Source organism: Gallus gallus, chromosome 2 (assembly GCF_016699485.2).
Source record: "Gallus gallus isolate bGalGal1 chromosome 2, bGalGal1.mat.broiler.GRCg7b, whole genome shotgun sequence".
Taxonomy (NCBI): domain Eukaryota; kingdom Metazoa; phylum Chordata; class Aves; order Galliformes; family Phasianidae; genus Gallus; species Gallus gallus.
The window spans coordinates 19,080,993-19,108,426 of NC_052533.1; the positions used below are offsets into that span (position 1 = coordinate 19,080,993).

Below are 27,434 nucleotides of genomic sequence, written 5' to 3' on the forward strand. Positions count from 1 at the left end.
TATCATGCAAGACTCTCTTTCAATCTTCAAAACCAAGTTTAGAAGAAAACAGCCACATCTCACTATGTTTATGGAATAAATTGAGATAAGATACAAGGATGACAAGAAAACACTACCTGAGGTACTACAAAAAAAAAAAAAGTAATCATTTTCAGGTTTTATTTCCCCAGTCTAAAACACTAAAGAGCACTAAGAATCACAAGCAAGATGCTACAGCATTTTTAAAAATGAGCAAGGAATGACAGAACTTTGAAAAGCTTGCAAATGAAATGCAAGAGAAATGAGGCTTGAATGAAGGAAAAGCATAGTTGTTGCACAGTGGATGGGCAGGAATTAGGAGCACTGATCACTCTGGTTCTATCCAGACACATCAAATTAACTTAAAATTCTCCTCATATGTTGAACTAGGTTTTATCATTCAAACAAGCTAAAACACCTTATTTGGAAAACAAACAACAAAAAACAAAACAGGAACATTGCAGATACATACAAAAGAAAATGGAAAACAAAAATCTGAGATTATAATGCCTACTCATGCTAATCATTCCCTAGAGGCAAACAACATATGCTAAGGAGGATCTCAGTGGGACATAGGTATTGAAAGAAGATGTAAAGAAGATGTTAAAAAAAAAAAAAGAAAAGAACCACCTACTGAATTAAAATGAGCACATAAGGAAACAACATGAGGAATGAAAGAGGCAGAGACCAATCCAAAGTCAGAGGCCAAAAGTCTACTTCATGCACTTGTTTGCTCAGCATACAGAGCCCATGAAACCTTACATGAGTCCTGGAGAACAAGGTTCCTACCTTGAGAGGGAATCCAGACAAATGAAAAATGTTCTATTTGAGACATTTACTGATTACATTTACAGACTCCCTTTCTGCCATTTCATGTGGATTCTACTTCTTTTTCACACAGGACACTGCAGAGGTGGGATTTACTAGTAGAAACGTAACAGCCACTTCTACAAGATTTCAGATTTGGTATTTTAATCGAAGTGTACATATACACAGATAAACAATTTTTAACTCTAGAGATCATGTGCATCCATCCTTTTGCAATATGAGCCATATATTGAGTGTAACTACTTCTTGCAGGCTAAAAGTAGCCTTTGGGCAAAAGATATTCTGAACTTATAACAAAAGTTGATGACTTACAGTACTAAAGAAACTGGAATAAATGCTGCAGTTTATTATAAGAATGAGTTAAAAAAAAAAAAAGAAAACCAACACAAAAACAGCAAGGAACTCAAAAGAAAGTTATATTTAAGAAAATCAACATCCTTTAGGAAGGAAATTTTAGAAAGACACTGCACATTCAAAGACCCCTTTCTCATTGCTAGTGAAAGTAGGGAAGTTCCTGCTCCGCCTTAAAGCAGCGTAATTGTGAATTTACCCAAACTGCCAACTAACATACAAACAAATGAAGGCAGTTAAGAGTGACCCCAGCCACTAGACACAAAAATAGATAGAGCGTACTGTCTACACAGTTGGTTTTATTTCCACATCTAAGAAACCAAATATTAGTGATGAAAATTTCCTTCCTGCAAAGGAAATTATTTCCTCCCCCTGTTTAAGCTTAAAATGAGGGCAGCTCTCAAGTTTTGCTTTCTTGCACATGGCAGAAAGCAGCCAGCAGCCCTCCCTGCCACCACTGCCTGACTGCAGATATGCGCCAGCTGGGAAGGAGCAAGGATGCAAGCTGTCAGGTGCCTTAATGCACCTCACTGCCATGGCTTATGTGGTGAAATTGAGGGAAAAGGCTGGGGAGAGAGGAACAAATAATCCATTTTGGAAAATTAGGACTAGTAAAATTCATGTCCACATGCAAGTTAGCTGTTCCCTCTATACAGTACTTGCTTGAGAAATACAGAGGTAGGTGAGGTGAACGGCCCTGGATCAGAGGCAGTGTAGTGATTGTTTATGAAGTGAAGCAGAAGTCGTGTAAAATGTACTTTCAAGGGTATTCTAATAATGAAATTATAGTAACTCTTACTTAGAATGTTCTTCAGGCCACAGTTTAAGAACACTCAAGTATTTCAGCCAGCATTCTCGCTGAATGAAAATGCCCTCTCGCCATGACCCCTCAATTATGTCTTCTTACTCCCATACTTTCTCTTCAGGTTCAGAATCACAATTTACAGCAATGGGGTTAACAGGATCAGAAAACTAACAACGCTTGAAACTATTTTTCCTCATTACATTTAACTCTAATAGTTCTCAGTATTTCAACACGCAGTGACAAACAAATGCTTTTCCAGCAAGAGAGCAAGTCAAAAGCATTCGCCTGTAGAAAAATAAGTTTATAGCATTAAGTAATTAGCATAGTCCAATAAAGAAAAGCAATAGCTGTGAATCAACTGTGCTTATGAAGTTGTTTAAATAAAATTGATTTGAAATGTTTCTTTTTCAGTGTCACACGTTATCTGGATGTTGATCTCCTGCCCTTTTATTTTTGTAGTTTGGTGATAAAAGCCAATGACTTCATGGAAATTCCTTTAAAAGACTACTTTTTGACTTAAAAATTTTTGAAATTTTTTCCACTATTTTAGCATACAGAATTTTCTGCCAGCCTACTAACAAGTAAACAAATGCTACTTTCAGTCAAATGCAGGCTCATCTTCACCTGTATCTATCCTTTGTATACATACATTACAAAGTAATAAGTGTCTGTGTTGATAGATATTCTAAGCTGATTGGAGTCATTTAAAAGATTGCTAAATCACAGAGTGTTTTGGGTTGGAAGAGATCTCAAGGATCATCAAGATCCAGCCCCTTTTGCCACAGGCAGGGCCGCTAACCTCCATATCTAATACTAGACCAGACTGCCCGGGGCCCCAGCCAACCTGGCCTTGAACACCTCCAGGGATGGTGCATCCACAACCTCTCTGGGCAATCTTATCTGCTGACTTCAGCTAGGCTAAATGGAATGACTAATCCCAGGTTTGAGTACAGAATCTATATTACAACTTAAGCATTCAACATAAAATAACATATATTACTCATAACTGGTTTTCTTCGTGTACAGCCTACCATCTCACAACTTCAAGGATAGTAGGAGTGACTTAGAGGCCATTTAATATATGACTTTTTCTTCAAGTTCTAGAAGAACATTAAAATACGCTTTTTTCCTTTTTGTCTGAATGCAATCCTGATATTGAAGAATAATCATTTTTGTGTTAATAAATAAAACTATTAAATTTGCATGGCAGTGGAGTCCATCCATGGAATTCTCCTTCTGATTATGCTGAAACTGGCTTTAAGTATCACTGTAGGTTCTAAGCACCACCCATCAGCCGCGGATGGCATTCAGCACACCAGTCCACACAAGCTTTTAGTCAGGCTGTTAAATATTAGGGATACTGGTCAGGGAGTGGAAGCAACTTGAATCTTTTCTACCTCTAAAGGCAGACTTCAGAAGCTCTGGAAGCTTCTGTTGGTCACCTCAGGAGGGGAGATGCTGAGGAAATGCATGCTGGGACTCAGAAAGGAATAAAAGATGAAAAAGACATCAGAAATATCTGAAGAACATGCAGTGAATAACTGAGCTTTTACCTATTTTACCTCCCAAAATGAAACAACTGTCTGTAAGGACTGACTATGCACAGTGAACAAGTATCTGCTGTAAATACAGACAACATCAAATAAGAATTTGGCATTGAAAAATATGCCATAGGGGCAACTGAACAAAAACTATAGCACGATGTACGTGAACTAACAGCTGTACAGACAGGTTTGCCTGCTCTGAAAAATTCAGATAAAGCAACTGTATAAAGAAAATATTTGCCAAGAGTGAGCAAGACAAAACTGTTAATGCCTTCTACTACAAGGGCATTTTATATAACAGAGATATGACAGAGGCAGTGGCTAGCTTCCCATAATCACTTTTACTGCGTTTTCGCTTCTTGTCATTATCTTTCTGATGAAGGTCACCAAAAATTAGTACATATATTTCAAACAGCCTGACTGGAGACAGCTGATATTTAAAGGAATGCTTGGCAGTAACCAAAAGTAGTGCAGAAAGAGACTGAGCTTCAAGAGTTCTGCAGCACAACTGACCCCACACTCAGCACTCCCTTTCATAGGATAAATAGTGACTGAAGCATTATAGCAGAGCTGCTTATTGCTAAAATATTGCTAAAATAAATGTTTCATACCCATCATTTGGCATTTTACAGATATTTAGAGAAGCCTTACTCTCCACACATGAAACTTCTTTGGGTGTTATTCAATTGACTGCTAAATTTGACAGTGTTATGCAAGAACATGTGCATCCCCCACCTCTGCAAAAGGTTTTTTTCCTGTGCATACTTGATACTGATTTCACACAGGACCCAGCATTTGTTAAAGCTGTTACCACCCTTAATATAGCTAAAGCAACACAGAGCAGCTATTCAACTGTTGCTAAAAGGCATCATCCACTTAATTTGCTGATCCTCAACAGTTTAATTTCCTTCTACTGCATTAAAAATCTCAAACCTTATATAGAATGTGACGAACCAAAGTCACAAGAAATACAGAATGTACTGAAATGCTAATCAAAAAGTAACTGAAAGTGTCTTTAGCTGAGAAAAAAATAAAAGAAAAAACACAATTAGGCAAATTTAAAGAGTACACTGTCAAGGTTTAGAATTTTTTTCACTTATTGCAGAATTCTACAAAAATATATTGGACTTTCCTTAAATGCGTATGCGACCACAATGCTGAATTAGATTTGTATTCTTTGAACAAGATGAACTTGTGTTCTTAAATTCTGAATAGCTGCTTAGTTTACTAGTTGAATTCAACTCTGAACTCAATTCTGAACTGCACCAACATGTTATCTTCTATTTCCGTTCAATGTTATTCCACTGAAAAAGAACATCAACAGATTTCAGTAATTCGATAAGACACCCTCCCCCTTATATCTCCTCCAAACTTTTAGCTTGTTAGAAAATGTGTCAACCAACTTAAAGAAAGACTGAAGGTCAGGACATTGGAAGTAGACAACTTGTTTCTATAAACACACTGAATGGATAATGCTCTATTTAATCCAAGTACAACGTTGTTTGTTTCTCTTTATTTTTTTAATACAAAGAAAGAAAAGAATAAATGAGCAAGGGAGACAAATTGAAGAGTTTGCTACAAAGTGAGCCCAGCCTATTTCTCCCATATTTTTGATAAATGCTAAAATTTTTCTTAGCCATCAATTTGAAGAGGGCGCAGTAAACTGATTTTTCTCCAGCTGCACGAATGTTTATCAGTTAATTTCTTTTAGTTCTACTTAAAACAGTCAAAACAAAAATTCATCTTTCAACAAGAAAGAAAAGATTTGTTTGTAGATTTTGATACGGAGGCTCTTGAGTTAGTTCCCATTTACAGAAAATCATTAAAAGAAATGAGTTCATTTAATGAAAATCAACATTCAGAATAGCATTTTTATGATGCCTAGAGCTCAATGCTGTGGTTATATAGACAGGTAAACAATATAAATACATAACACCATAGCAATACTGTCACTGAACCCTCTGAGTGTCATAATGATCCATCTTACAAAACAATATACTTGTTGCAACATCTCAGAGAAACTGATATAGAACTTAAATTTACTTTGCTTTGAATACATGCTCATGAAACATGACAGCATCAGAAGGGCATTAATTGTTTATCATTTTTGAGAAAGAACTTTTCTGTGACCACAAATAATGTCTACTACTAAATGCTCAGTAAAGCATTTGAGAATAAGATACAGTTATGGCATATTTAAGAGCTTTTCATCTCTGCAATTCCAGGCCCTCATAAAGGAGTTTGCCTTAGTAGGCATGGTTTATTACATCTAGTACTTTTTTTTTTTTTTTTTTTTCCTGATAAAAGAACACTGTGGAGAGAGCTTCAAGTCAGGATTAATACATACTGGGAGAATCTGCGGGAAGTCATGTACAAGGACAGCTATTAACTGTGCCTAGAATTAATGATCATGGCTTCAAGAACCTAATCATGAATAAAACACAGAAAAAGAATATCAGTCTCTCTGCAGTGACATGAAAGCTGAATGTAGAATGTAATAGATGTTGCATCTTCCAACTGCTGAATCATACTTGTCTGGATTCCTGTCTTCAGCAGTAGAAGAGTGTAAGATCTTACTCCAGACAGGAAAAGATAAAGGATTTCTCAGATGAAAAAATATACACTTCAATCTTGTGGTTTGGAGCCTTCAGCCTCCACCAAACCCCCATATCGCAGCACACTACTGCCTGTGAGGTGGCACTACAGTCCACTGACCATCACTGTGGTCTACTGCCAGAGGTAAGAAACAATTAACAGAGCAGCTGCAGATAGAAGTTTCTTGAACAAATATTTTGGATCCAAAGCCAATGTCACCAAACATGTTGTCAGAGATACCCAATGTCTTGGTTTCAGCTGGGACAGAATTGTTTTCTTCAGATGCCTGGTATGATGCTGTTTCAGTTCTAGGAGAAAATTAATGTGGGTAACACACCAATGCTTATAGTTGCCTGTTAAGCAGCATAGTAGAGAGCCAAGGCCATTTGCAGCAAAGGGCCCAAATAGCTAGGAGGGAACAGAATTAGGATGGCTGACTTGAAATGGCCAGAAGGATATTGCACACCAAGGAGTTTTGAAGAGGGTGGGAATTGTTCTGGCTCTAGGGGCTCAACATTGTTTTTCTCCTAGAACCAAAGCATAGCATTGTACCAGACACTCAGAAGAAAAAAGTTCCATCCCAGCTGAAACTAAGACATACAGCACAGTGTGGAGTGCAAAATAAAACTTAATATCCCAAGCTAAAACAGTACTCAAGACTGTTAATGCTCAACTCCCTGTACTTCCTTCTTCCCACCATGTCTTCCACCTGAATCACAGAACAAGGCTGAAAGAATCAATCTCCTTTTTGTCCATTTCTTTCCAAACCCATTTCATCCATTTGCCTTCTCCCTGCCCTCAGGCAAGCATCTTAATCACAAGCTTTACAGAGAAATTAAAGCTTGCCTTGAAGATTTCACCCAGCACTGAGCCTAATGCCAAGATGAGCTATTGCTCTGGAAGAGCGAACAGCAAAGAAACTACGTTATGCTGGATTACTTAATCCGGTGATTTTGGATTCAGAAGAGTTTAAAAGTAGGAGGAGAATCTTTCCTTCTGAGTTCACATACACACAGCTGGCACACTCCAGCACAGCTCCTCAGCATTGCTCTTGCAAGAGGGAGGTACTGAGGTCCTTGTTCATCAGCTCCTCAGCCATCCCAGTCCTCAGGTCACTCTCAGCAGAGCTGGGACAGGCACTGGAAACACTCCTTTTCCTCATCCTCCTGTTGGGATGCCAAATATCACAGCCCCATTCCTGCAGCTGATAGTTTAAGCAACAGGAGAGACAGCACAAGGTGGGCCCCACCAGGTAAGGGGCAACCACATACATTCAAGTCCACTGAGCATATCACATCATCCACAGTGGCTGGATTGTCAGGAAACACCAGGGGAGAAAGCAAAGTATGCGCTTTCATGCATGAGTCACTCAGCTGGCTGCAAGAAAGAGAGTAAGGAGACAAAATAACAAGAAAAAAAAAACCTCAACTATGATAAGTGTTTTAAGTTTCCTTACAGCACTTCTGGGATGGCTAATTTCAACTGTAATTTGACTATTATCTAAAGTCAGAAATGTATTTTCCTCTTCAATTACTGCTATTTGTTACTGATGATTACTAAAAGCAACATATACAGCTGTCTCAAGATGGCAGGCACTCAGCATTTCTTCTAATTTTTATTTCAGTCAGGAAGCAACTCTCTCATGACAGACAGAGGTGACCTAAACAGAGCAGAAAAACAAGTGCTTTTTCCTCATCTATTTCATTTCAAGTGAACTATTAGAAGCCAACAACATTTTAAAACTCAATTTTCAAATAATTGGTTGAATGGATGGAGTCAAAAAGCAGCAAGCGCATCTCTTCTGTTAGTTCAACATTCTGACATCTCTAGTCAAAATAATCAAAGCAGCTGCAGTTTGAGCCTTCATCTTCCCTTTCAAGATATTTTTTTCCTTCAGTCACTGAAACAAGGACAGTTTGCAGATCAATAGCACAAGAATATTTGCAAAATAAAGCCTCAAACCACATGGTGGATCCCCACCTTCCATATCTGTCAAATGCAGATCCGTTCAAAAATACAGAAAACAGGGTTGAAGTTTTCAAACTGTTCTTTGAATTCCAAATATAATATAATATAACATAGGTATCTATCTGAGAAGATTCCCAAAATAAGAATAAAAGATAGTCTTGTAGATACGTATTTTAGTCACATCCTTGTCACCAACGTACCATCATATCTTTCCAGGAACAAAAAAAGAACAGCTTTTACTCACGTAAGACAAAAGGGTTTAAGTTGTTAGCAGAGAATGAGAATTTTTTTAAGAGTTAGAAAGAAGAAAGAAGGGAGTTTCATTTCTAAAAATTATAAACTATGAGAAATTCACATTTTCATGACAACCCTTGGGGGCAACTGAAAGGATAGAAAAATAATATAACAATTTTGTTATGATAGAATTGCCCAAATATGGACAGGTTGTAAACCACATATTTATAATATACATATTAAACAAGAGGATATAATACATATTAGACAAGAGGATAATGGGAGAAACTATAGGATTCTCCCCAGCAATAGGAGCAACATCTAAGTTGTTTGCACAGCTGAATTGGTTGCCACTGTACTATGATTTAAAACTAGGTAGCCTTTGCTTATTTTATGCTATCAATAAACTTTGACTTAAATAAAAAAAATAATCCTCTGTGAAACAATCATAACAACCATCATCTTTACTTAGCAAGGAGAAGAAGGCTATTTAAGAAAAATAAAATGCAACGAGTAATATTTCAGTGGATACTATCTCAGCTAAAGCTAGAGAATATCACCTATTTGTTAAGATTTCGTATCAGATTAAATAAAAGTATCGATTGCCAAGTGCTTTTGAAATGCCAGAGGAAAATGTCAATGTGAGGTTGGAGGTACAAAGAAAATGTTCCGTGGTTTCCATAGACTCCAAGGCGAACGTTAGGGGAAGTTCATGCCACAGAGTTGTTTTTGCTCTAGTGCATGCCCTGGTTTAACACAGCATACAGAAAAAAAAGATGGCAGAAAAAACCAACAAACCTTCACTGGAGCCCTCTCTGAATCTTAAAATGTTTTTAATGAATTTCTGTCATATGAATAATGCAGAAACCATACACTGTTCATAGTTCAAGCTGAGTTTTTCCACGTTAAACATTCATAACTTGGGAACACAGAGCATCTTTCTCCCAGGTATCACCAGTTTACTTTGGGCTTTTGGTTTCTTGGCTTTATAGGGTCAATGACTAGTTTCTGTGATTAAAGTTTCCTAAGAAAACATTTTTGAATTAGCACTGATGTCAGTCTACTCTTGTACTGTACAAGCACCCTCTTGCATAACACACATCACACAGGTGTCATATCTAACAGCAATCAGGTTAGTTCCTGAAGCATCTGGAAAACAGTCACTTAAGTACTACTGCAGAAAATACAGCCTAAATGGGACAACGGAAGCTGCTGCATCAAATGAGGCCCAGAAGTGCCAGCTGGGACACCTCTGCATGGTGACCCATTACTGGCTGTGCTGAAGTCCTTACTCCACCTCATATCAGCTTCCATAAATCCCATGGAAGCTTTGATAACAGGAACACTTTGTTCTCTGATAAACACTTCTACTGCCTCAGAAGGCTAACCCTTAGTATAACAGTTTCCTTGTGTATAAAATAAATACTTCACGTAGGAAGTCACCAACTGTAGAACATAAATGGCAAGTTCAAGTCACCAATTCAGTTAACCTAACATGTGAAAACATACATACACATGTGCATATGGATATATAAAATGCACACATATGAGCACACAGATATAAACATTCGGACTGACAGACAATTTAAAACTTATCCTTTGCTGAACCCAAGAAAAACTAAGAGCCCTAATGCTTCTCCATGCCTCTATTAGTAATGCCTAACTTGAACACATTTCACACGTATACATTTAATATGGAAAAATAAAAGATTTCTGAAAACAGGAAGTACAAAAAATCTCTAGGCGGATTCTACATTAAGCTGGAAGTGAAGCGTAAAATGTACATCAAGCATTTAAAATAAAAAGATGAAAATTATCTACTTTGGGGACAACTTACATACCACAGATTAAAAAAAAAAACATTAATATTAATAGTGATTACAAACATTTTAGTAACTTTCAGCAATTGGTTACGTCTTGAAATCCTGTTTTCCCTTCTGTTTGAATCAGTATTGTCTTTGAAGTCAAAAGACATACGTTAACTCTTTAAAAGAGCCTATGGCATTGAGATGGCTGGACCAGCTGCTGAGAAAAGTCATATTCTGCATTAATGGTATACTATCTCAGATGGTGGAAACAGTAAATCAGACTCTAATATAAACCTCAAGAAAGTTAATGAGCTGGGTGATATATACCTTAACTGGAAATCAGTTTGCTTAGAACCACCACCAACATCTAACTACACCTATATCAGCCAAAGTGCTCAACTTTATGCCAGCCTGAACAACATCTAAATATGTTTCTTAATCCCTCCTTCCCCACACTCCCATCAAACACACTCACCCTCCACTAGTCACAAAAAGCATCCCCAAATCCACCCCTCAACCTCTCCTGTGACTCCCACAACCTGCATAGCCTCTGCTGACCCCCACAGCAGCACCTGGCCCAACACCTGGGCTCACAGATCACAACTGCCTGCAGCACACTGAAGGCTGGGCTGAGCATCCATGCTCAGCAGCTCAGCTGAGCAGCCACACGTAGGACGTGGCAAGAGCTTATCACCACCTACAACCTGCAAGCAACAGGAGCAGCACCCTTTGGGAACCTCTGCAATGACAGCCATGCAGCAGTGCTGACAGGTAGCAGATGGTGTCTGCCACGGAGACAAGAGAGAATTTCAGGAGGAGAAAAATGTCTGGATGAGGTTTTGAGATGTCTGCAGGTGTTTGTACCTGGCTTGCAACACTAACATTGGTTAAAATATTTCTACTAAGGAGCTGGTTTAGTTTTGCATGCAAGAAGTAACATTTGTATTACTGCCTTTTCTGTGGGTGTTCAACCACGTAAATGAAATAGAACAAAGATATCTTTTACCTCTGGATTTTCCCACAGAATTCTGTTTCTCAGAGACGGTATAATCTCTTTCTGTTGATTATTTGAAGACCGTCAGAATACTAAAGGACTTCTCTCTCAAGTTAGGCATCTAAATACAGGCTGTGTTAATTTCCCCCCCACACACTTTTTTCCCCCATTCAGTTCCAAATAGCAGAAAAGGAAAGAATACTTATGAAACAGATTTGATCATTCTAATTCGATGAATGGGAGATTACATATTTTTTTTGGAAACTATACTGCCTTTGTTGCACTTGATTCCAGGTAAGGTGAGACCCCACTGGAAGAAACAATTCCAGTCCCCAAACAATGCAGCCAGTGAGAATGGATAAAATGTTCAGGGAAACAACCCTCATAATGAGGGACACTAATGTAGAACAAGCATATAGACTAAAGCAGAAGAAAACAAGTATATTATCTTGAATATAGACAAAAATAAAACTACAGGTCCCAGACAGCAATGTAAAAGCAGTGCTTTATGTCCCAGTGTTACAATCCTAAGAAAAGGTAGCATAAATAAATGAAGAAAATGAAGAAAGGAGTATCTGCAGCCTGATCCAAGCAGATCCGGCAATGCAGAACTCGCCCCCAGCTAAGCAACAACCAGATTTGCAACTGTGCTTTTAGATCAACAACTCATTTATTCCCAGCTAGACCACTGTGCCAGCTCCCATGTAATCCCAGCAACTCTGATACGCAACATTAGCTATCTAAATGATAACAAGCAATGAAGTATTCTAAAACAAAAGGGCAAATGAGCAGAAATCAATGAAAAAATATTACCATACACAACAGCTGACACAAAGCACTACCCCATGTTGCTATGGCTTTGGAAGCTGTTCAGCACCAGAGCACTCTTGTAATAGAGACTGGAAAGGGTCTCCATGATGCAACATGCTGACATAATAAAGGGACATACATCAAGATGATGGGCACTTCTCGCCTGTCAAAAGTGCTACCACAGCTTAAATAGACATACCTTAACAAGCTTTGCAGCTGCCTGCTAGCAGCGTGGGGTCATTCAGGGGCTGTGAAACCTGTCTGAGAGTGAATAAATACTGAAATAACTAGTCTTGGCACGCTGCACTGGATAATTACATCTGACAATCTTTTCCATGCCTTCAGCCTTGCAGGGATACGTAGGTCTTATCCTAGCAGTGCTTCCCAATCCATATATGGGGCAACACATTACACTTAAGACATTGCCCTATTACTTACAGTCACAAGCCATCACCACCACAACAGTAGACATCAAGAAAACAGCACGTATCAGCTTATATTATTGCTCTGTATTTTTGCCTAAGAGCTAGCAAAGGGATAGGCATCAAAATTTTAGGTTCACAGTCCTAGTGTAAAAAAAATAAATTTAAGTTTTAAATCAGGATTACAGATACTTAAAGTTTCGTAAGCTCATAAAAGAACGCTGACAGAAGAGTGGTAGGTGGCTTGCAAACAAAGCAGAGCTGCCAGGAACTGAGATTTCCTATTCTGGACACAATTACTGACTTCTGAAAGACCACAATCTGACTTAGACCACCATTTAAGAAGTAGCAGGAGCAAAGGATGATGAGAACATTCCTTAACAAAGCACAGAGTATCAGGCTGTCCCTTAGCCTCAAGTGAGAAACTGAGTACGGTTTATTAGCTGGCATATTAGCTAAGCATTGTATAAGAGATAACCAAAATCAATTACTTTATTTGCTAGACTGCTGCAAATGCATTATAGAAGAGCTCTAGAATCATGAAAGGAAAAAAAAAAAGGGTTAAAATCTAAAAATATGAAAAGACCAAAAAAGAACAAAACTGCTTTTGCTGAGAAGAGAGGTTTATAGATTACCTGAATAACTGCATCTCAGACAATAAAAACAGCGCATTTGAGAAAACTAAAATATTCTGTACCGTATTTGATTTCACTGGCATGGAAAGGGCCAAAAACAAAGAAAGAAACAAACAAACAAAAGAAAAATCAAACACCAAGACCAAAGCTACCTTTCTTATACATAAGCATTAGTTTCTTTAGCGCTGAATTTTAAGATCTCACTAACATTCATACCTCACAGTCCTTTGACCCCATCTCTACCATCAGCTGCAATATTTTACGGGATAATTAAGTACTTCCTAGGAACTGACAGAAAGGTTTTTCTTTTTAATCCTCAACTTTCAAAGGCAAAAACCAAGCAGAAATGACAAATTTTGAAAATAGGAATACTAAAAGCAATGTGCCACTGAATCTACTCATTTATTGCCTTACAAATGCACGAGATTTATGTCTTTATATAAATATAAAATTCAAAAAAGAATAGCAGTACAAATCCTTAGACCAGGGCATCATTAAGGGGGCACACATCAGCCACAGTGAAGGTCCTCTTTAACTGAGTCCTCATACTATGGGCTATGAAGAGGATTCCCAGGAAATTCTCAGTGCCTTGAACACAGAAATCCACCTTTCAGTACCTGCACTGTAAAACTGCTCAAACCAAGATTTTCTTATTTTTTTATTTATTATTATTTTTTTAATCTCCAGGCTTATCAGCTTCCTTTGAAGTTCTGTTTCCACTGGGAATAGCTGCTGGCCCACAGGTACCCTCATCTGTTGCCTCTTTGTTTTCCATCCCTGCACAGCTCCATAGATGTGCCCTGGCCCTGCTTCCTTACAGTAAATCACATGCCAAAATGAGTCAGCAAAATCTGCTTAACCATTTTCTAGAGAAGCGATGCTTTTAAAAAACAAGCGGCCAGAATGAGTATTTTCTTACTATCTCTTCTGTTTTTATTTCACCCTACTGGTTGCATATGGGATATGATATTAGAATCCATAAAAATCCCAAATTAAAAACCTTACAAATCATCCTAACAATCTGTCACTGTGTGCTTCAGTAGTACAGCTTTTCTCTACAGGCTAGGTGTTTTCCCTAGCTGTAAGGAAGGAAAATGGATGTCATTAAATTTGTTTTCACTGACTGTATGACACAGTTCAACAGGTTTTTGCACTTTTTTTTTCCATCTATGCTTAATTCACGATCATTTTCCCTCACTGCTGCATTATTCATGTATGTCACCCTTTTCTAATTCCTGTGACAAACAGAATCACAATGACTTTATTTAGGATCAACACTTCCATTTGCAGCGTTGAAAGGTGCAAAGTTAAAGCAGCTGCATCAGCACTGCCTGGTGCCGGAGCAGCAGCCGTGCAGTGAGCGGCAGCCTGCGGGAAGAGGTCAGGGCACAGAGAGTCAGCAACATGGGCCGGAGTTCCTGCCTCACTGCCTGCTCTGTGGCAGACAGGAGAGGAACTTGAACTGCCAGCAAAGGCAGACAGAACAGCACACTCCGTAGTACTTCAGATCTACTGGGTTAGGTTTATATTTTGTCTTTTTAAATGTTTACTTCAAATGTAAGTGAAAATACATACAGTATTTAAATATTACTCCACCCTAAATGCTGTACTACTATACTCACTAAATAAAATTATTTCCATGCGTTGCAGCCTGATCTGGTTTTTAATATTTGGATCAAGAAACAAAACTGCTCACGTAGTTCCAGCTTTAAACTGTTTTAAAGCACAAGAGTTTTAAATAATTCATGTTGTGCTTATGTACAATTGGAATTACCATTGTTACAGCAGGCTGATTTTGGCAGTTGCCTTTGCTACTTTGACTGATCACAAGTTGTCTTATAGTCTCAGATGGTGTCAGACCTAGAGACTGTATCTTATGCCAGCTGGAGTGAGAACATTGCTTTAATGTATAGAAAGACAGTTTAAAAACGGGGTTTGGTAGCATTTTCGCTATGCACTACAATGGCAGCTGTGCTAGAGGTCATGAATATTACATAAGGGCTGTCCATGCATTCAAGCCAGCATCAGCAAGCCAAATTCCCATAGCAACACTAGCATAGATTTACTCATCACTAGGAGATGCATCAGTTCAGCAGTAAGTGCAGTAGTTCTACCCTGATTAGTCTGCAAGATATTATTACTGCAACTCTTCATTTTAAAGATTGTGCATTTACAGATAAAATTCATCACCTCACCTGAATTTCAGAGCAGTCTTTATCATCTTTCCTAAGAGAGGAGAAAATATTCAGCTAACAAAAAGCGATACTGATAAAACTGAAACTCCTGATTATGATCAGCACCAGCTCTAAGATATGAGGGGAAAGGGAAAAAACAGGCTGCTTCTAGGGCACCTCTACTGTACTGATCCTACAGCAGCAGCACTCAACTTCAAAGAAGTGTTCAGCAGCTCCTGGGGTTGGCAAGTTCCAACAGTTCATCAAAAAGATGCTTTATGAGCTGTTATTAAATATAGGTCAACAATTATGTTTTGGGGAAAAACAAAAACAACAAAAAAACAGCTTTAGTTTTCCTGTTCAAGTTTCCTGGCCTGAAGAAACCCTCTATGCATTATATTGCTGTACTGTTTATGGAGCTGGCCCTCGCTACGTGATCAAATGAATACCTCAGCAATGTGGACTCCTGAATTTATCAAAAACTCTCATAAAACAGGGGATATAAATGGGCAGAGGCAAAGCTGGCAGTGGAAAAGGAAACAGAACGAGAGGTAGATCAGAGATAATGAAATAAAAACCGAGGCAAAAAATGGAGGAAGGGAGCCAGAGAGAAACACGGAGATCACAGGAAGAAAAAAAGGGAGAGCTGAGGAGGAATCTATGCAGTGCATTTCAATATATAAGAAACGGTACTGAAGAACAGCTCTTAGAAAAGTCGTACACCAAGATCTGGCAGACAGCAAAGAGAAAAGAGACTGAAATGAAGTGATAAATGAAGGATAACAAACAAGACAAGCATGATTTTTACAGGTGCAATAGTATTTAAAGATGCAGCACAGATGAAAGAAAAACAAGCAAATACTCTTTCACTGTATTACTGTTAAAAGCCTCACAGTCCTAAATAAACACAAAGGAAGAACTTGAAGCTCATCTGGTACTTCTGTCCTAATCTGTCACTGTATGCCAACAGTACAAAGTTATAAGCAGAGGTCTTAACAAGTCCTAAAGCATATTAAGCACAGGATCAACTAACACTTAAAGGGTAAAGAAAGCCAGTGAAGTCTCCAGGAAAAAGAGATCTTTCCAAGAGATTTCATTACCATATGACTTGTAGGGACTGATCCTTCACTGAAGGGAGGTGAATAGAACATTTGAGGGACGATTTCTAGAAGTTTTAAGTGCCATAGGGATCCACAGGCAAACTTCTGCAAGTCTCCTCAGTCAGAACTCTAAGCTTTGACCATATGTACCGCAAATCAATACGTACATTCAATACAAGAAAAAAGTATACACATTTTAAAGAGATTATTCTTAAATACACAAGCAAATCGAGGGCTTTTCATGGAAGATACATATTCTGTTTTTTTCCTAAAAAATATAATTTCTACTATCGTATGGAAAAAAAACTTTATGTCTGATGGTGCACGCTCACATATTAAAAACAGTTGTACCAGTAACAGATAAGATTACAGACTTTTAAAGCAGAACATTTTATGGACCTGTGATGAGACATAACACCTTACCTTTGCTTTTTCCAACTGTGCCTGGGCCTGTCGCTCTGCCTCTCTCCGCACTGCTTCCCTGTCTTCTTCCAGAGATACATCGGAGTCGGATGGACGGCTGGTGTAGGAGTCCGCCGAGCCCTGCACAAAGGGAAGGAAAAATAGTATCACAAGTTGTTCTAGAATCCAAAAAAAAAAAAAAAAAGCAGAAGTGGTTATAGAGCTTGTCCTTCCTCTTACATCTGTATCCCTGAAAAGAGAATAACTGCCAAAAAGGGAAGGACGCTTAGTGAAATTTATCTAAAAAGACATTTTCTTCCAGAGAACTTCCAAAGTACAGGTGTCTTCCCTTGTGTTGCATTTCCTGCACTATCCCTGTGTGCTGATCTGTATGCATTTTAGTAAACTGTGCCAGTCGCTCTGTAGAGTTACAGCAGTGGTGCAGTGCAGGGCTGAAGGACACACAGCAGCTTCAAGGATGGCTCCATAAAAAAGAGAACTCTAAGCAGTGACATTATTAACAAGGAAACACATTTTTACAATCAAAATGCTACTTCACCATCAATAATTACCGTGACACAACACTCCTGATTGCAGATTTAATTTCTGCTATGCATTTATTTTAGGGCAACCTCTTTACCTGACACACTTTCCCCATTAGAACTGCAAATGGCTCGTATCCATCTCCTACCCCTCAGCAAAACATGTAAATGACCACAAATCAACTTCTTGCTAATAAAATCTGTCTGGACTCAACGCAGGTCCACAAACTGCCACAATGGAAGCAGTCCCAATGCCAGAACAGCTCTATAAATAATGACAGCTCTGATTTCCCTCTGCATCTCCCTGCATACAAAACAGAGTTCTGCTAATTCAATTAGAATGAAAACAACTGTCCTCTCCACACCGTGTTTTTTTTTTCTTTTTTTTTTTCCTCCTTCCCTCTCTGCAACACATAGAATATACGCCAATAATGAAAAGACAGGGCTTACACAGATATCAGAATTCTTCAGACGTCCTCCTTTGGCTCTTTTCAGAAGCCTGATCCAGGTGGCCTTCATTAGCCAGACAGCTCAGTTATTGTCCGCAGCTGCAGCGCCCGGCACTGATCTCACACAACATGTGCACGCTGAGCACCGCAGAATCACCGCTCCTTTCCTATCCATGCTCTGCTGCGAGAGCCTTTCTTCTCTTCCCTCTGCCTTTCAAGCTTGCAGCCTCACTGTTTCCAAGTATTCTAGTGCAATTATATTCACAAATATTCTCATGCCAGTTAAAAAAAAAAATCAGAAAAAAAAAGAAAATATCCACACCACCACCAAAAAAAGCTCAGTTTGAATGATAAAAAGGTAAAACACGCCAGACTTCAGGTAAATGTTGTGAGAGATGCTTCAATTGATAATAACTGAGGTCGATCACAGAAAAATACTTAGGGCTTTTTTCATTTGGGGGGGCGGATTTGGCTGTTAAAAATAGTGCTTGTAAGAGAACCTTTTAAAATCCTGTGCAAAATGCATTCAGTGACATTTGCAAGTGCAAAGTTCATTTCATCTCCTCCTAGATTGGCTGGGGGTGGGGCAACGGGCTGCTCAGAGCACTGGGCATGCTCCATCCGTGCAGCCTTTTACGCAGATGCTCACATCACACCGTGCCGGTAGCCTATGCCAAATTGCCATTTTACATCTCAAGGGTAAACAGCTGGAAAACGCGAGGGAAAACTGGACAGGCTGGTACAGCATCTCACTGCTGTCGCACACGTCTGCTGCCAGCCCTGCTCCATGCTACGCACAGCCCTGAATACAGAAACGTGCCTGTTGAGCAGGAATTAACCCCCTCATCACTGCTCATATTCGTCTGACATGGGCAGATGAGAAAAGCAAGGATGTTGTAACATAGCGCTTAATGCCTAAATATTTGATGCTAGCAGGGCAAAAGGAAACATTTCATTTCTGCATTTTGCTTTCCATCCTTTCATAAGCTAACATGGGAATAACATACAAAAGCATGATTATCCAGAATATTTACAATTCTGGATAAAAAAAATTCTGGAGGAAAAAAGATCCTTGGAGCTTGACTGAAGTGCTTGCCTTAAATATGAGTTCACAGTTACAAGAAAAATAGAGAGTAGAGATCAGAGCGGAGGGCAGTGGCCATGCACCTGCAGCAGCATGTCAGCCTCTCCCGGAAAGTCAGAGCCCTTCGGCTGCCAAGGACTCAGCCCTGCTGCCGTTTGTATATTAACAAAATTACCCCATCGCAAGAGATGCAGCAGCCTACATTTGACCGCTATTGCAGCAAACAATAGTCGGCACTAAACTGACAGTTTGAAATAAAGGTAGATTTAACTTTCACAGTTTTCTTCCCCTGAAGTCCATTAAAAATAAGCTTAACATTTAATAACCCGTCTTTTACATCAAGGAGATAAATCACCACAGGATATTTTGCTTAGAGGAGTCCAAATACATCTACCATGTTATAGCTATCTTTGAAAACTAAAATGCCTATTGAATTAAAGCAAAAAAAGCAAAACATACTCAAACTTCCCTTGAATTTTGTAAAATACATTTTCCACTAGGAAAATGCCAAGAGTCGCTGTAATCTTGTAAGAGCATTTCAAATGCATCTACTGTTTAAAACTTCAGTTCATCAGTGTATTGAACCAGTGGAGCTGGTGGAAATCAGTAGCAAAAACTAAGAAGCAGCAAGAGGCCAGCAGCTCAGTGTAGACATCAAACACTGATACAACTGTCATAATAGTGATCAGAGGTCAAAACCATTGCTTTTAGCAGATCTATACCAAAGCTGAGACTGTGATTAAGCCCCATGACGCCAGCCTTAGCCTCTGGGATGCTTCAGGATCCCCCAGCACCTGTTGGCTGCAAGGTGGGCACCACCGAACCCTTCCAGCTCTGCAGCTCCACCCACTGCTCTGGAGGAGCATGGCGTGGTGTTGCAAATCAGCCTCTAAGCAATGTTATCTCTAAATAAGGGGAAAACAGCTGAGCAAGCCATTAAGCCCAACACTGCCACAAAGCAAATGACAGCATAGGTGTTAGCTTTCTACAGTGGTTTTACGGTAAATGCATTGCATTTTGCACCTCTGAAGTGGTGTGGGTTCACCTTTAGTGTTGCTAAACATGTTGTCCAGAACGGATATTGCCTAAGGTCCTCAACCTATGAGAAAGCACAAAGCACAGAAATATCATTCCTGTGCCCCCAAAAGGGACAAGATGTTAGGTCACATCTACTGAAACTGGAATTTCATCTTCCAGCCACAGAGATAATTTGCAGTGCTGGTCCTGTCTTGTCTTGGCCGCAATCCCAACGCACATCCAGAAAGTCATAATGATTCCATTTATTTTAATTATATTGACAAATCAATGTAACTCAACGTTACATTTATTTCCCCAGTGGGACAGACATGGTCATATCAATTTTCCATGGAAAGTACAAGTCAGGAGTTTCTTCACTTCCTGAATATGGAAAAGGAAAAAAAAAGAAAACAAACAAACAAACAAAAAAACCCACCCAAAGTCTGACATCAGGAGGGAAGGGGAGCACATAATACATTTTGAAAGCTATTTTTTTTTAATGGGCTCGGAATGTTTTCAACTGCTTTTATATGAAGAAAAAAAAAGATCACTGTAATTTCATCATAGTTTTTATCTAAGTTGGAAATAATCTGATTACTCAAGGAATACATAACCAAGCGGATGTGCGTCATCCCTTCACTACAGGTAAAGAAACTAGATTACCTTCCTGGGTTACACTAAGTTTTAGAGCTTGCTCTGGAGGCTAGCATGAATCTTCTCCCAAGTGATTCTGAAATTCTGAGTTTCTGCAGGTTTTCTTCTCATTCCACTGCAATGTGGAAGAGCTGCAGTAAGACTGAGGACTGCTACGGCCCCCACTTCCTCATCTTTCACAGGAAACTGTCTAACAGAAGTGAGACAACTCATGGTAATAATTAACCTATCTATTTATTCTTCCATTTTCATCCTTCCTTGGCATGTTTACAAAATGCATTTGTCTTAAAAATCATTTCCTGTTTTAATGACGTGCTTGACAAATATTTACCGTCCTACCACTTTCTGTATGAGAGTAGATTCTATATGTTGGTGGGGGGTTTGTTTGTTTATTTGGTTTGGCTTCTTTTTTTATTTGTTTTAATATGAATTGATATCTCTTACACTGTTAATGTGACATCATGGAATCATAGATCATGTACTCATGTTTGATGTCTTTCTTCAAGACCATACATGTCATATTTTGTGTAGTAGAAGGGCAACATCTTCCCAAACTGTATCTTCCAAGCAAGAAACACTGCTTTGTAATTATGATTCTTGTTGTTATTTTCCATTACTTGAAGGTAGAAATCCATTAGTTAACTTAGGTGGTGCCTCTACAGATCTTATTTTTCTTGTTACTTTTCCTTACCACTTGTTTGGTCAGCACAGTGGGAACTTGAGTACAGACTCTGATTGAAGTGTTACATTCACAGCCCAAATCTGCTGATATGTTTGGTCTCTAACTGTAATAAAATCTCTCTGGATTAACACAGCTATCATTACACTTGCAAATTTAGTCAGCATTTTATACTATGCCTTCCTCGTGAAAAATAATAGTGGTCCTCTGGGTACTCAGTGGTTCTCTTTAGGTTGGCAACCCACTTATGAGCTGAATATCATAAGGACAGGTAACTTTCAAAACTCATGAAAATTCTCAAATAATTATCTTCTTAGAATGATCAAACAAGTTTTTTTCAAGTAGTAACTTTTTACATTGTTACTTATTAAATGAAGACGTGAAGCACTGTGCAAACACAAGATCTTACAAGCAATAAGGTATCTGTGAGTACACACAGAGTCCTCATCTATAATGCTGGGTTTTTCTCCTAGATGTATTTTTTATTTCCTCACTTATTTAAAGCTGAAGAGAATTTTAAATCCAAAAGGAGAAATATCTTCATACCTTCATAATGTGAATTGTTTCCCCTTCTAACACAGTGAGACTTGCACTTTTTTTACTGATTTAAATATTCAGAATTTATACAGAGATATTTTTATCTGCTTATCTTTTAACCTTGCAGAAATCATCAGAATGACATCATGTGTCCTGATGGTACTTTTGATACAATCTATTCTGTCCATCTGATATGTTACTACCTCCGAAGTGCCAGAAAATAAGGCAATAAGAAAGAAATGTTGAAAGACTACTTATTCTGTAAATTCTGTGAAATTTTGTAAAATTTTCAATTCATTTAAAAGTCTTTAAAAGCAATGCAAACCAAAAGAAAAATGCAAAACAGTACAATTTAGTATGAAGTGAAACTGCTGCCATAGGCAAATTTATATCATACGTTAACGGAGAGTATAGATTTACTGTTTCATCAGGTACTAACTAACCTGCTATCTATGGGCCATGCAATTAGAGCGGCACCATCAATACAAGAAGTGACACTGGTTGTCACAGTGGCCAGACTTGGTGAAGGTGAAGCTGTCTTATTTAGGAAGATTTACGTAGACCTCTAAGAAATGTCACCATTTTGAAAGATGTTGAAGAAAGCACAGAGCACAATTCTGAAAGTCACATAAAATGTCATACGGATTGTAAAATTGACATAAGGGCAGCCTTTTTAAGGAAATACCGAAGTAATTCTGATTGTTTTGTATGTACATTTATTGTGTACAACAAACTAAAGAAATATATTGAGAAAAAGGACAGAGATCACATATGCATCTGGCAGGAATCATTGACTCCTTGATGAGGGCCATCATGGCCTGGCCGGTACAAAGGTGAGTCCTCACGCCCTCTGGCACTTGGTATGACCAGAGCTTGGCTACTTGCCCACAGCACATCTATTTTCACTTAAATCCCATAAAATCATGCTCTCCCGCAAACAGCATGTAAAGAACGTGCACAATTCCTAGAATAGTCGCTGAAATGCTTTGTTGCGTTTAAAAAACAAAACTGTGTTGATTGGAATTCTGTTTATTTTTTGTTTTAGCACAGTTTGGGCACTGCTGTAGCACCTACATCCACAGAGGACCTTCATATAACAGGAGGAGAGAAATTTTAGAACAGCTGGGAACTTTAGGATATTAATGTGATTAAAAAGGAGATTACATAGGAAACCCATCTTGTCTTTACTCTTACCATGACTTTGTCAAGCTTAATTGCAGCTCCCAGCTGGATATTAACAGGTTTCCAAGATATTAATCCAACCAACAGCTGGATGAAAGCAGTTTTTAAAAACAGCCCTTGGGTTTTCAGAAACTTGGATTTGGGCATTCATAGACCAGGGGAATGGCTGCACCAGGTACTTTATCATGCAAAAAATAAAGGAAGTCCCCCCACAGAAGTTGCACGCTAAAAGAAACCCCATACACATCTGCAGTAATATTTTCACAGTACCAGCCTAAATGGTTGCTTTTCTGTTGTTGCTTTTGTAAGACAAAGTAGCATTAGTTTGAATTTTTGGTGGAATGACGGGCTTGTTGAGGTCGCTCTTAGGAAAACTTTTGGTGATATATGCAAACTGTTCCCAGGAGGGCAGCTACAGACCCCACAGCCACAGCTAAGCTTTCCCCAAATCCATGGGATGTTCTGGTTACCACAGTTTACCATTTTTTCCCCAAAACACATCTAAAAGAGACAACTATTTGAGACACTATTGTACTAAGTACAGACACAGCGAATGACAGACCCTGCTTAAAGGAACACGTAGTCTAAAAGAATGAACAAATATCAGGAAAGAAAAAAAAAAAAAAGCAGGATCAAGGTAGCAAATGCAATAGAGAATAAAGCATTTTAACCATTCAGTAACAGCATTATGACTCATCACTTGCATAACCATGGTGGGTTGTTGTTTAAGCAAGTTTTCTATATGTATTATGGCAGAGATTAGTTCTGTGAGAGCCTCTGAAGGAGGATAATCTGGTAGATCTCTATATTCTGACAAAGAGATTCTCCCACTTATGAGAAAAGAGAAAGTTTAGCATGCTTTTTAGGAGTAGGGCAACTATAGGAATCTTAGGAGGTCTCACAGCTCATTAAAATGTATCTTATCAACAGTAATCAAATAATTGACAACTTTAAGTTTTGGGTTTTGTTCTTATTAAAGAAAACAGGGGATTTGTTGTTGTTTTTTTTTTTTTTAATTAAGATGATTAATTTGATATAAGATAGTGGAAGAGCTTAAATTATTGAGGATTTTGTGCTGTGAAAGTCAGAGCAATGACAGAGGTAAGAGATGTTGCCAGTGGAACAACTCAGAGATAGGTGTCAATAAGAAAAATACACCAAGGAAATGATTGCAAGCTGCATGAACTTGAATCATCTCACTTTTGCCTCAGACTGCCAGCACACACAACTGATCTCAACACAACTTGGTTGACTCATGACAACTTCTTAGAGCTGCAGTAACTTAACCATATGTCTAAGCCCTTAGGCAAATCAAGATTATTAGTAATAACAAGTTGAACTCTGGTGTTGTTTACTGAAAAAGAAGTAGGTTAAAAAAAAAAAAAAAAAGGTTTTCAGGAAAGAAGAAAAATACCATTTTTGACTGCATTAATCAACAGCTGGTAACACAAAGGAAGGATTTTAAATTGCAGAAAGACAACTCAGAAGAAAAGCTTTTAAATATATAATATATGAGTTGGTATACAAAAAGGAACAGAGAGACAAAGATTAGGTCAGCCACAAAATTGCAAGCGCTCTTAATTAGAGAGGAAAAAATGGAAAAGGCATCTGAGATGACAACACGGAAACAGAAAGTCAACTAGCAAAGGAAAGACTTTACAGAAAAGCATGGCAACCATCATCTCAATTTGTCTCAGCTCACTTAAAAGTGCCAATTTAGATTCTCTGTTCCAGATCTTTGGTATATTTTTATCTGGGATTTTGGTTCAAGTCATTAAGATTTTCTGCATACTTAAAAATATCTTCCTTTAAAAGTTAGCATGAAATGCTGTTAGCAATGGAGAACTTTGAAGGAAAAATATATTTCCTTTGCATTTCATCAAATTATGTCTGACTGTACAAATCAAGGCCTGCTTGATTTTCTAACTTAACCTTTTATATCTACTCCAGATAAAGAATAAGAGGGTTGGGTTTTTGGTGGGTTTTTTTTTTTTTTTTTTTTACTTATTAAAAGTACTGAGGTTAAATACACAGAGTGAAGTCCATATTCTACTATTTCAAATGTAACAGCTGCTTTAGAGATGTATATTTGCTTGTTATCTTTCATTTGTTTAACTAATTATTTTGTTTCCATACATCTCTCTGAGATGCTTTGGCAAGAGCACACTCTAAAGAAGCTGCTGCCATAGGTTAGTTGTCGGAAAAAACATTTTCCTACCTCTGACAAGTTTATTTTCCAGTTCACCTTCCACTACTGAAATCTTGATTTTTCTAGTCATTATCTTGTGTTAACAGCAATCAGTGACTGTCATGACATGAAACACTGCAATTTGCTCACTGCTTATGTTAGGAGAGTTTTCTTATCAAGCCCTTTGTTAAATTACACACAGTGAAGACTGAAGAATTAATTAATGAAGTGTTCCCTAACCGAGAGTCGCTGAGAGCTCAGGCTTGTCAGCCAGCCGCTCAGTAGTGACTCAGCCCAGGTGCCTCAGCAGGCGCAGCCATCCCTGGGCATCTGCAGCCCCACTCGTTACTGCCAGGAGCACCAAGCAAGCTGTGGGCTCACTGTGCAGCATGGCTTGCTTCAGGACAGAAACACTATTTGCAGCACATGAATCCTCCTCAGTGGGCTACATGTCAGCTGTTTCCAAGTATATCACAAGCTGTGCGGGTCCTTCAGGTGTTAGCTCCAGCCTCCAGCCTTAGGCGTACCACTTGAAAATCATCAGGACTGGCTCACTACACCCATTACATCTCCTCCAGGTCTACCATAAACTGAAGCAATCTGCCTTCAGTCTTTCTGAGATGAAGCTCCTTACACCATCTAGGTAACACAAGATTTCCAATAATTAATGTCATCTAATTTCACGAATACAACACAGCATGTAGTACTTTATCATCACTGCAAAAGTATCTCCGGAAAGGACGTTTGTTCCCCTTGTCTATGACATACCAAAGTAATAGTCCTGCTGAATTCTCTTTCCAGCATTTTCTATCATTGCAATTTTTGTTATAAAACCAAAATACTCCGGTTAATATCAACTGTTGAGATTCATTGGTTCTTTCTAGCCTCCAACTTCACACACTAGGCCAAGAGAGCAAAGGTACATGTGTGGCTCCTGTGCTCAGCCCAGGGCACTGCATGCCCACATCCCCATCACAGTCCACATGGCTGGGACCACTTGTCTGCTCATCCTCCAAGTCCTTTAGAAACAGGGACAGCAGCTCACAGTTTATGATTCTGACTCACAAACCCCTCCTATTGCACTTTCAGTGCGGTATCTTATCTAAGAAATGAGTCTGATGTTTCTGTATATTACTGCCTCCATTGTCCATCTGCAAGCAAAATCAAGTAGGAATATGAAGAATACATAAAACACAACTTTAAAAAACAATTTAGTGAAGGGTGGTAGGAAACCACCCATAATACACATTCGTTAATAATGTGCAAATCTAAGAATATTTTCAGTACAGCTAAAACATGCATTGTAGCACAGATTTGTAGTAGCATCATGAGATATTACCTTTTAAATAATGGGAGGCTTAAAAGAGGAATAAGCATTTTAGGCAACCTGGCAACAGAAACATGTCAGCTACTAAAGGCAATTATTAGAGGCTAACCTGAAGGAAAACAAAATATATAAAAAATGAATAGGAAAACTAGAGGAAATCATAAGAAAGCACATGAACTTGTGATCTATCTGAGCTCAGTGCTGGAATGGTTTTCATACTCTGGAATGTTCAAAGATTAGTAAAGTACAACAGCCACCTTCCAGGATAATAAGTGAACTCCGGATTTGACCTACAAGACCAAACATTTTCTATTTTTTATGCACAAAAACATCAGGAACAGACTTCTGTCTGATTGAGAACAGACCGTTGGGGTCAAGAGAGTATGTTACATAACACCCCCCTCGTGAGCCATTTCCTCCTTGTGAGGAAACAACAAATCATGAACCCTGGGCTGCTCTTCCATCTACTGCTGCAATACTGAAGATCAACAAAAAATACAATTGATTTGCTGACAAATTCAAAATCTTCAAAAAGAATGGCCGAAGACTAAAACAAGTGTTTCAGGTTTCTCCTGTGTTAGAGCTGTGACAACATAGTAAATCTTGTTCTCAGGACCATGAGATACTTCAGTCACCTCTAGCTCTGGTCCCTCGGCCTCTTGCTGTAAGGAAAGGGCTCCAGGCCCAACCACATCCCTCACAAGCTGGGTGCAGCGAGCACGACAGCACTTGCAGTGATGCAAGACTCAAGAGATGAAACTCATGGTCTCAAAATGCGTTGTGCTCTCACCAAAGAAATTTAAACAAATCCATGTCCTCCTGGCCAACTGGTATTCTTCTGGAGCCGCAATGGCTAAAGCCAGCTTTTTCCTCTCTGCTCTATTGTTTGGAAATGAAATTAATTATCCTCTTAAATACATTTTGCTATGCTTACTGAAAATTCATTATTTTCTCCAGTTTATAAGGAAATCAGTTTCTGTGTAAGAAATTACAACCAAAATCTCAGTGAGCGTATAGATTTCATATGTGTAGCTACACCACATCTCAAGTACCTTTGTCCTCAAACTCTCCAGAAATGCAATGCTGG

General features: G+C 38.6%; 1 protein-coding gene across 11 annotated transcripts in view; it reads right to left on the minus strand.

Annotated features, from left to right (window-relative positions):
* CACNB2 (calcium voltage-gated channel auxiliary subunit beta 2) overlaps positions 1–27,434 on the minus strand; it is a 229,796-nt gene that overhangs the window by 59,046 nt on the left and 143,316 nt on the right. For 7 of the 11 annotated variants that reach the window (XM_015282014.4, XM_015282013.4, XM_015282012.4 and 4 more), the window contains one exon: positions 16,710–16,829. In XM_015282014.4, coding sequence (XP_015137500.1) covers positions 16,710–16,829 — 120 coding nt within the window. Of the gene's footprint in view, positions 1–11,958; positions 16,830–17,680; positions 18,253–27,434 lie in introns of those variants that run through there. The other 4 variants (XM_040691871.2, XM_425981.8, XM_015282015.4 and 1 more) reach the window with 2 other exon arrangements.